The sequence below is a fragment of the Myotis davidii genome, unplaced genomic scaffold (assembly GCF_000327345.1).
Source record: "Myotis davidii unplaced genomic scaffold, ASM32734v1 scaffold178, whole genome shotgun sequence".
In the NCBI taxonomy this organism is placed as follows: domain Eukaryota; kingdom Metazoa; phylum Chordata; class Mammalia; order Chiroptera; family Vespertilionidae; genus Myotis; species Myotis davidii.
In genome coordinates this window covers 106,061-117,046 of record NW_006290668.1, presented here as the reverse complement: position 1 = coordinate 117,046, position 10,986 = coordinate 106,061, and the positions used below count along the sequence as shown (strand labels likewise).

Genomic DNA, 10,986 nt, shown 5'->3' with positions numbered 1-10,986 from the left:
GAGTGTGCCTTGTTAGAGAGACTGCAAGAACCCAGGAGTTGCAAGAGTAGGAGTGAGGCAAAGGTGGAAAGGTAGGCAGAGGCCAGATCCTGTTGACCTTGGGGGCTACAGTGAAGACTTTGGGCATTTTATTCAATGTAGCGGAAGCCATTAGAAGGTTTTAAGCAGGAGAATGACATGATCAGATATATTTTTTAAAGGGAACTGATTTAGGCCCAGCCTGGAAGATACAAAAATAAAGTGTATGACCATGGGGTTGTTCCCTCTGTTACAGGATCACTCCACAAACAGGAGCAGTGGGGACCCCAGAAGGGAGTATTTCTAGTAGTTGGAGTCACAGGCTAGAGAGTCACGGGAGGCTGCCAGGAGGCGGCGGCATTTGAATCAGGCTTGTAAAAATTGACAAGATTACCAACTGTGTGACCTCAGGAAATGTACTGGTCTCTCTAACCCCTGGTTTCTTCATCTGCCAAATGGACATGATAGTAGAATTACCTCATTGTTATTTTGACTGGAGAAGTAACTGGGAAGGGTCAAAGATAAAGGTGGAAAAATAAGAAACAATTATGGTAGCATCACACACTAATAGTATTAGCTAACATTCTTAAAAGACCTACTGTTGCTTCAGGCAATAAATCTTTCCTACAACCCTATAAGGTAAATACTATTATTATTATCATCTCCATATAACAGAGGAGAAATCTTTGTGTTAATAAAAACAAATTATACAAGGTTATGCAACTAATAAGTGGCAGAGCTGTAATTCCAGCCCAGGCTGTACACTGTACACTCTGGGGCCTGTTTGATAGAAGGTAGTAGAATGTCATCGGAGCTAAAAGATTGGGCTTTGATGACACATCTGGGCTTTACCTCACCGTTTTTAAGCTGTGTGATCTTGGCCAAGTGACCTCATTGCTCTGAGCCTTGGTTTGCTAGTCAGCAAAATGGGTTGCTTGCTAGTTAATTTATGTAAATTAATGAAATGAATACTAATATAAGCGAAACACTTCATGTAATTCTTGGGGTGCTTAGCACTGTGCCTGCCACATAATAATATCCTGGTAAACACCAGCCATGATTATTATTAGTATTGACGGTAGGCAGCAAGTAAGTGGGAACCATTTGGTATGCTTCGGGGATATATCAGTCAGATTTTGTCACAAGACTGTTGTGTAACAAACCACCTCCAAAACTCAGTGTCTTCAAACTCCTTGTCATTTATTACTGCTCATGCATTAGCAGGCCAGCTGGAGGGTAAATGATTTAGGCTGGGTCAGCTGGAAAGGCTTTGCTCCGAGGATCTCGCATCTTCCTTGGACCAGCAAGGCATGTTCTGCTGATGGCAGAAGTGCACACGAGGCCTCTTAAGGCCTGGGCTTGGTACCCTCACTTCTGCCTCACTCTACTGGCCAAAGCAAGTCATATGGCCAACCCAGAGGAAAGCATGGGGACATGCACTCTGTGTCTTTAGTGGAAAGATTTGCGAAGTCATGTGGCAAAGAGTATGACACAGAAAGGAGTAGAAATGGGGCCATGACATGAGTGCAGTGACCACAGGGATGACAAAGACAAAGGAAACCTTGTTCATCCCTTTGGCTCATGGTTTGTAGCTTCTACTTCTGGGGAGGTTGGGAATTCAAGGCCTGGACCAAGGCGAACCAAGGCCTTGGCCATCGACCTTTCACTGAGCTCCCCAGCGTCCAGGTTGGGGCCAAGAAGTACTCCTGGAAGCTGTAGGGAGTAGACCGGCCACTTGAGGTGGGGGACAGAAAACAAGTAAAAAAGTCCAGCTGGGGCAGGGCCAGGACATGCGGTCTACAGCCCGCCAGGTCTGGGGTGACCCGTTTCTTCCTACCCCACAGTCCTCATTCTGGAGGCCATCGAGAACCACAACCTCGCGGACACGGTGCTCAAGATCACGGACTTCGGCCTCGCCCGAGAGTGGCACAAGACCACCAAAATGAGCGCTGCAGGGACTTACGCCTGGATGGCCCCAGAGGTTATTCGTCTCTCCCTCTTCTCCAAAAGCAGTGACGTCTGGAGGTGCTGATGGGGCTTGGGAGGCCTCTTGGAAATGGGGGGGTGAGCAGGGTTGAGGGCAGAGTGGGAGGGACAGTCTCCCACTGAAGCGAGGTTCTGGGCCTGGCAAAGTGCTGGCCACGTAGGACCAATAGACAGGTACCAAAGCAGGTCTCTGCTCTGATAGCAAAAGTGGCAGCTGAGGAGGACTTGGATCACAGTAAAACAAACACACAAAAAACAAAAGCAAAGATGTAGAGATTGGATGTTGTCAGCACTAAAGGCCCTTCAGACACCATCCATTACACAGCCCCAACTTGTCAAACAGGAAGTTGAGACCTTTGGAGACAACCATTCATGCATTCATCCATCCAGCCAATAGTGCTGGGTGCTAGGGATACAGCGGAAATAAAAAGACACATTCCCTGCTTGCAGGGATAGTAAACAAGCACACAAGAAGCTGGAAAAAAGCTGTTTTTAAGAAAATTGTAAAGTAATATAAGTTTATTCAGTAGAAGAAGTATTAGATAGCATGATGAGCCAGGAGGTTGACGGAAAAGAACTCTGGAGGCTGGAGGACTTCTTGCAGGTGGCTTTTATGAGACGAGATAATTGAGCTGCATCCTGGATGACAAGACAGAGCCAACGATGCAGAGTTTGGGGGAAGGAGCTTCCCAGTCAGAGGGAACAGCTCACACAAAGGAGGTGCTGAGGTGAAAATAAGATTAGTGGGACCAGAAACGGCTATGAGGACCTGCGTGGTTGGCTAGAGCAGACAAGGAGGTGCTCTTGGATGAGGCACCAGCCTCTGTTTTATTCTAAGCGTAATGGAACGCCGCTAGAGGCATTTATGAATGATGCGATCTGACTCAGCATTGGGAAGGCTGCCTCCAGTTGTAGGGTGGAGAATGGATGGTAGGGGAGGAGTGGGAGTGGGAGGCCAGTGAGGAGGCTGTTGCCATCACCAACAAGACTTTGTAGCGGCAGCAAAATTCTTTAACCCAGGGCCTGCTGCTGGGAGAGAACCCCCACTGAGGCTCCAGATGGACCAGGCAGCCAAGTCATGGCTTTTGGGCAGACAGGATCTCAACTGGAGAGCACAGCCTCTGGGGGAAGTCCTGAGACTCTTCACATGAGGCCTCATTTGTGGTCCCAGGCATTTAGCAGAGCATGTTTCAGTGGCAAGGAGCAGAAACCCAAATAAAAACAAGGCTAGAGTTTTTGCTGTCATGTGAAGCCAGGACTGATACAGTGTTAGAGACCCAAGGTCCTATGTCAGGGCCCCTTAATGGGGGTGTCATTGACATTGGGCAGGATAATTCTTGCTTGTGCGATACCGTCCTGGACTTTTCAGGACAAAGGTATCCATGGTTCGAAGCAACCAAACATCAGTAGCACTCCCCGGGCATTGTGACAGCCAAACATCCCCCAGGCTTCCAGGGACAGGAAAGGGGAGGATCATGCCGCCTCTAATTATAAGCCCCTCGTGTTCCTCCACCTCACATGGCCTCCATTCCCAAGTTCACCTCATGGTCCAAAATGGCTGCCTGAGCTCCAGCGTCCCTTTAAGGATACTTCCTGGAAGTTAGTTGCAAACTACACACCCTCCTACATCCCTCTGGCTGGAACCAATGTCATGTGGGCATAATGAGCTGCAAAGGAAGATGGAAAGATTATTTCAGGCAGCATGTGCCCAGCGCAAATTCACCAGTCCTGTCGCTGAGGGGAGGGGAGGCTGTCAGCTGCATGAGGGCAGGGGTCGCATCTATCTTGTTCCAGTGCCTGGGGCAGTGCCTGGCACACTGGATACTTAGTAGGGACATGTTGAATGAATGCGTGTGGGGATATGGCGGACATGTTGGGCACTGCACAAAGCAGTGGTCAAGATCCAGGGGAGCACAGCTTCCTAGAGAAGATGGGCACGCAGGCGGCTGTAGCACACAGATGCACGCTCTGGTGCTGTGGAGCCATTAGGGACATTGTCGTGGGCATCAGGCAAACCTGAGTTTGAGTGTGGCTGTCCTGCTTACTAGCTGTGTGACTGTAGGCAAGCAGCTTAACCTTTCTGAGCCTACAGCTCTGCTCTCAGATAAAATGGGGGTCATACCAAGACTGCCTTCCAGGGCTGTTGTGAGGATTACTGAGTGCCTAGGACAGTGCTAGCCATAAGAAAGTACTTTATAAATGTTAGTGTTAACTTGTTTTTATGGGTAAGTGCCAAAGGTTCTATGGGAGCATAGAGGGGGGACCTCTAACCCAGCTTTGGAGGCTGTGAAATCAAGGAAGGCTTCCTGGGAGAGGGAGCACCTGAGCTGAGACTGAAGGGACAGTTACAAAGGGAAAAGTGTTCTTGACAAAGGGAACAGCCTGTGCAAAGGCCAGAAGTTAGGAAGAACAGGGCTTGTTCAACTCAAGTGTGGCTGCAAGATGAAGCTGAGGTTGATATGGAGGCTGAGAGTGCTTACAGGTGAGTCTGCAGGGGTCACCGAAGGTCAGGGCTAAGAAGGGTGGGCACAGGGGACCCACTGAAGGTTTCCAGGAAGGGGCAAGGGAAGAGAGAGCAAAAGCCAGACATCAGAGAGCAATCTCCGCACATCTATTTGCAATCAGGGCAGTGGAGGTCAATTAGGTTGTTGTGGCCTCTTTGGCCAGGCTGAATGTTGGGGTGAGGGGGGCGCACCAGGGAACTGGAGGCAGGACTGGGGTATAAGTGAGGATTGGGGTGGATTGTGGCATCACCCCTCCCTCTCCCCCACCTGCAGCTTCGGGGTGCTGCTCTGGGAGCTGCTGACGGGTGAGGTCCCCTACCGTGAAATCGACGCCTTGGCTGTGGCATATGGCGTGGCTATGAACAAGCTGACACTGCCCATCCCCTCCACGTGCCCCGAGCCCTTTGCCCGCCTACTGGAGGGTGAGCCAGGGCCCCGTGGAGAGGGAAGGCTCAGCTTGGGTGGCAGGGGCCCGTGGGTCCAGACCTCGCCCATTCACACCCCTCCATACCTGTGGGCCCAGGAGCGAGAGAGAAGGCCTGGACCCATCAGACAATGACTCCCCCACAGTTGGCTCCATGGCCCCCAGACCCTTACTCTGGCCAGGCCCACAGTTCTTGAGGGCAGTCTGTTAGAATTCATTGGCCCTAAGATCCCTCCCTGATCCCCGATTCTACCAGCAATCAGAGATCAGGTCCCTGGGTTTCTCTCCCAGAGTTTCAGAGTGAAATTTGGCCAGGAGTTTGGGTTTGAATTCCTTCCCCTCAGCTCCATGTCTGCGTACAGCCCCTAAAGTCCTGCCTTTCACTGAGCAGGCTGATGCCCCAGAGCATGACCATTGACATCTCCACTCCCACCCCAGAGTGCTGGGACCCAGACCCCCACGGGCGGCCGGATTTCAGCAGCATCTTGAAGCAGCTCGAAGTCATAGAACAGTCAGCCCTCTTCCAGATGCCACTGGAATCCTTCCACTCACTGCAGGAAGACTGGAAGCTGGAGATTCAGCACATGTTCAGTGAGCTCCGAACCAAGGAGAAGGTGAGGGCAGGGCCAAGGTGGGAGGATGGACAAGACCCCTGAGCTCTGATGCCTTGGGTGGGGTAGAGTCCCTTCCCGAGCCGCGGCCCAGGGACCCTTTTTTGTCTAAGACAGCCTTCTGTTAGTGGGTTAATAAGAAAAAGGCACCCTGCCCCGAAGTGCTTACAAGTGATGCTACCTGAAATCGGGGGTTAGTTTTAAATACTACAGCAAAACGAGAGGGAGAGAGAGGAGAGAAGGAAGAGGAAGATTTGCAAAGTACAGACAATTGTTAGATGGTGGGAGCATGGGGACAGACTATTCTCTCTGCTTTCATGGATGTTTGAAATTTTCCTAATTGAAGAGTTAAAAAATTAAAGAGAAAAAAAAAGACATTTTTTCTTTGGGCTAACACAGCCCCCGGCCCTGGCACCCAACCTTTGTGCCCCCAATTTTCTCACACAGCAGGACACTCCTAGGCAGGGCTCCAGCCAGACCCCTCGGCCCTGAGTCCATCCCAGGGGAAGAGTAGCCAAGCCCTTCCCCAGCCCCGTCTCCTCTCCAGGAGCTCCGCAGCCGTGAGGAGGAGCTGCTGCGGGCGGCCCAGGAGCAGCGCTGCCAAGAGGAGCAGCTGCGGCGGCGAGAGCAGGAGCTGGCGCAGCGTGAGATGGACATCGTGGAGCGGGAGCTGCACCTGCTGATGTGCCAGCTGAGCCAGGAAAAGCCCCGTGTCCGCAGGCGCAAGGGCAACTTCAGGCGCACCCGCCTTCTCAAGCTGCGGGAAGGTGGCAGCCACATCAGCCTGCCCTCTGGTACTCATCTCTGTCCGCTTGGAGCATCCCTAACCCAGAGTTTATTGCTTCCTTTTTTCTTTTCTTTTTAAAATATTTTTTAAATATATTTTTTTATTGATTTCAGAGAGGAAGGGAGAGTGAGAGATAGGAAACATCAATGATGAGAGAGAATCATTGATCGGCTGCCTCCTGCACACCCCCTACGGGGGATTGAGCCCACAACCTGGGCATGTGGCCTTGACCAGAATCGAACCCAGGACCCTTCAGTCCTCAGGTGCTCTATCCATTGAGCAAAACCAGCTAGGGCTTTTAAAATATATATATTTTTAATGCTAAATACCAAACACACACACACACACACACACACACAAACACCAAAAACTGTACAGCTTAAAGCATTAGTATAATCACCCTACAGCCACCCAGATGCCCTCCATTTGCCCCCTCCAACGCCTTGCAGCCCCCTGAGAGTAACCTGTCTTGACTTCCAGCGCAGTCACTTTATAGTTTTGTCTCCCAACTATTTGCTTAATATCTTTTACTCTGCCTCGTTTTCCTCCTTGCCAGTAATTTGTTGAGGACACATCATTTATCCTGTCCCCACAGTCTAGATTTTGCTGCTTGAATTGCCCAGTTTTCACTTCACACGTCCCTATGTCTCCTGGATTTCCTATAAATTGGTATTAGGTTAAACCATATGAAATTGCTGATGTTCAGCCATTTTTTATCTACAAACACAGGTTTCACATGGATCTCAAGGCTTAATTAGTTTCAAGTTTAGGTTTGATTTTATTTTTTTTTAAAGACTGCTTCCTGGGTGGTGTCAGAAGGCTCATTATGCTGGTTGTCCCTCTGTGATGTTACAGCCACAGCACAGTGCCTAGAACAGCACCGGCTCACAGAAATGCAAGCCACATGTGTGATTAAATTTTCTATTCCATTAACTATTTAATTGGCTATAGAAGAAGATGGCTTGCCTGGCCAGTGTGGCTCAGTGGTTGAGCATCGACCTATGAACCAAGAGGTCACAGTTGGATTCCTGGTCAGGGTTGCAGGCTCGATCCCCAGTTGGGGCGTGCAGGAGGCAGCCAGTCAATGATTCTCTTTCATCATTGATGTTTCTATCTCTCCCTCTCCCTTCCTCTCTGAAATAAAGAAAATTACATGTATATATCCATATACACACACACATATATATGTCTGTATGTGTGTGTGTGTATATATATGGGAAAGAAAAACAAGTGAAATTTTAATAATATACTTTATTTAGCCCAGTATATCTAAAATGTTATGGTTTCACATATAATAAATACAAGAAAGACTTGTTAAAGGAATATACCTTTTTCCCCACACTAAATCTATGAAATCCAGTATGTATTTTATATTTACAGCACATCTCAATCCAAGGGCTGAATTTTCATCAAAAATACTTCACCTGTCTTTAGACTTCATAAAATATTGAAAAAGCAGATTTATACACCCAGGTTGTTCCATACATGCTTAATTGTTTCTAATAACCAAATTTGCACATTCACCTTTAAAAGTAAACTTAAATTAATTGCAATTAAATAAATGAAGGTAAAACTCTGCAGTTCCTGGTTGTACAAGCCACATTTCAAGTGCTCAGTGGCCACAGAGTGGACACTCAGGCCTAGGTTTAGTGAGGGTAGCCGCTCTCAAACCTGAATGTGTATCAGGGGTACCTAGAGCACTTGTTCCTCCACAGTTAGATGTGCCTTACCCTCAAAGCTGCTAATTCAGGGAGGGCCCGGGAACATGCATTTCAAGATGCTTCCACTCAGTGCTGATGCTGCTGGTCTGGGAGCCACACTTGGAGAACCACCGTGACACGAATACAAGATGGCGGCACGGCTTCAGGGAACTGCTCAGGTGACCCGTGGAACCGTTTACTTAGGGAAGTTTCTGTTTTGCAGGCTTTGAGCACAAGATCACAGTCCAGGCCTCTCCAACCTTGGACAAGCGGAAAGGATCCGATGGGACCAGCCCCCCGGCAAGCCCCAGCATCATCCCCCGGCTGAGGGCCATTCGCTGTGAGTATCTCCCAAGGCCCTGACCAGCCCATCAGTCAGCAGACTTCTCTGAACACATTTTTTGCACCAAGCGGGGGATCAGCGGGGAACAAGACAGGCAGGGTCCCCTCCCTCATTCTCATGGGGGAGAAACACAATGAACGCATCAGCAAGCAGGCAGGATCGCCTTTTTAGGGATGAGCACTATGAAGGAAACCAGGGGAGGGAATAAAAGAGAAGAGTTGCTGTTTTGTATTAGGAGGGCCTGTCTGAGGCGCTGGGTTTGAGCAGGGACCTAAGTGGTCAGAGCAGGAGAGACGTGCAGAGATCTGAGGAAGTGTCCCTGGCAGAGGGGACAGCAAAGACAAAGTCCCGGAGGTGGGAACGAGCCTGGCATGTGTGTCGGCCCAAAGGCCAACTGGGCTGGAGTAGAACGATCAGGGCGCAGAGCAATCGGTCAGGGGTTCAACGGGGCCAGATCACGCTGGGCCCTGAGAGCTGGGTGAAGAACCTGGATTCCATTTTAAAGGTGACAGGGAGCTCTGGCGGGCTGTGAGCAGGCAGCAATGTGAAAAGACACCCCTTTCCCTCTGGCTGCCGTGGGGATGTGGATGGTAAGAGGGCAGAGTAAGGGCAGGAGACAAGGGAGGTGATGGGGCTGACCCAGGGTAGGGTCTTGGAGGGTGAGATGGTCACAGTAGGGGCTGCCTGGCAGGGGTGTAGCTGCATGGGTTTGCTGATAAATTGGAGGATATAGGGCTGACTCCTGACTCTTGTTCTGCCCCATCATTCACCCCCAGCCTTGCCCCACACACTGCCTCCTGCACACCTCTGTTTGGGCACCAGCTTTGTGCCAGGCCTGGAGGTCATTGTCATGGGGGACACAAAGACAAATAACAGCCATGCATTGAGTCAGTACTGGTGTCAGGGGCCTTCAGAGTGTGGCAGGAACAGAGAAGACACAGCCTTCTGATTCTCCAGGGAACAAATTACTCCAGAGCTGGAGGCTTGAAGGGCATGCAGCCAACGTCAGGGAAGGGACGGAAAAGGCACAGAATTCCAGGTGAAGGAACAGCCTGTGCAAAGGCATGGAGGTGTGAAAGCACCCACCTGGGAACCTGTGGACATGGGGTCCAACCACGGCACTTACACCCTCTGCCTGCATATCCCGACTCTAGCTCTCCTCCCTCCCGCCCTGCACACCAGCCACACGGGCCTGCTGTCTGTGCATATTCCACGCCATCCAGTCTCAGGGCCTTGGCATTTGCTGTCCCCTCTGCCTGAAGTGCTCCCCTCCCTTGTACCCTCTTGACTCACTCACCACCTGGTCTTTGCCCAGTTTTCTCTTCCCACGGGAAGCCTTCCCCAGCCACCAGGGCCCTGTCCTGCCTCATGTTTCCTGCAGCACTTGCCTCCTGCACAGATGACTTCCCTGTGAGAGTCGTGCTGATCCTCTGAGGCTGGGATTCATCTGCGCTGTCCACTTCTGTCTTTTCAGCACCTGCCACAGGTCTTGGCACAGAACAGGTGCTCAGTAACATTTGAGAATGAGTGGATGGTTGAGGTTAGACTGTGAGGAGTGATGGAAATGAGGCTGAGGAAGTCAGCTGGGAATAACAGGAAGGGCCTTGAATGCTGACTGAGGAGCTGGGCTGTCGTCCTGGGCAGTGAGGAGCTGTGGAAGGATTTCGAGCAGAGAAGGGTCATGATTGGAGCTAGAATCCAAGACCCTTTGAGCCTCCAGGTGGAGGATGAATGCCAGGCGGGGAAAGTGGAGCTGGGAACCCAGCGGGTCAGACCCAGTAACCAAGTGGCTTTTCCCCGGCCAGTGACGCCTATGGATGGTGGCGGTGGTGGCGGCGGCGGCAGCAGCGGCAGTGGCAGTAGCACCTGGGGCCGCAGCGGGCCCCCAAAGAAGGAAGAACTGGTTGGAGGCAAGAAGAAAGGCCGGACCTGGGGGCCCAGCTCCACCCTGCAGAAGGAGCAGGCTGAAGGAGAAGAGAGGTATTGGTGGCTGGAGCCCACCCTGTGCCCTACCCCCAGGCCCATGGCCACCAGAAGGCCCACCATCCACCCCCAACTCTGTTTCCCTGCAGGCTGAAGGCCCTGGGGGAAGGAAGCAAACAGTGGTCATCCAGCGCCCCCAACCTGGGCAAGTCCCCCAAACACACCCCCATTGCCCCAGGCTTCGCCAGCCTCAATGAGATGGGTAAGAGGATGAGGGTGCCTTCAAAAGGGAAGGGAGAGGACATTCCCTGGCTGAAGGGGACACCGCCAAGACAAAGGGGCTACCATTCCCCAGGGTTTCGGGGAGGGAGGGGATTTCACTGGGCCAGAGTGTAGAAAGCATTCCCAGAAAGGGGACAGCCCGCCCCTGGGGTGTGGGCATCACTCCCAGGGGCAGGGGGCTTTAGGGGAAACAGAGTCGAAAGCCATGCTTAGAGGACTTGGGGGCTTGCTGTTTGAGGGATCGTGGGGGCAGTCCCTTGCCTCCAAGTCCCCAGGGACGCCTGGAGTCCAGTGCCGGCCCTCTCTGGTTGCAGAGGAGTTCGCGGAGGCAGAGGGAAACAGCAGCGGGCCCCACTCCCCCCACAGCACCCTGGCCTACCTCGAGGTGCCGCTGCCCACCCAGCCCTC

The 10,986-nt window shown here is 51.5% G+C and overlaps 1 protein-coding gene across 1 annotated transcript in view; it reads left to right on the top strand.

Moving 5' to 3' along the window:
* Positions 1-10,986, top strand: part of MAP3K10 (mitogen-activated protein kinase kinase kinase 10) — a 15,284-nt gene that overhangs the window by 2,447 nt on the left and 1,851 nt on the right. The window contains 8 exon segments of the mRNA XM_015563851.1: positions 1,863-2,043; positions 4,782-4,930; positions 5,371-5,546; positions 6,091-6,337; positions 8,254-8,370; positions 10,179-10,353; positions 10,446-10,558; positions 10,893-10,986. Coding sequence (XP_015419337.1) covers positions 1,863-2,043; positions 4,782-4,930; positions 5,371-5,546; positions 6,091-6,337; positions 8,254-8,370; positions 10,179-10,353; positions 10,446-10,558; positions 10,893-10,986 — 1,252 coding nt within the window.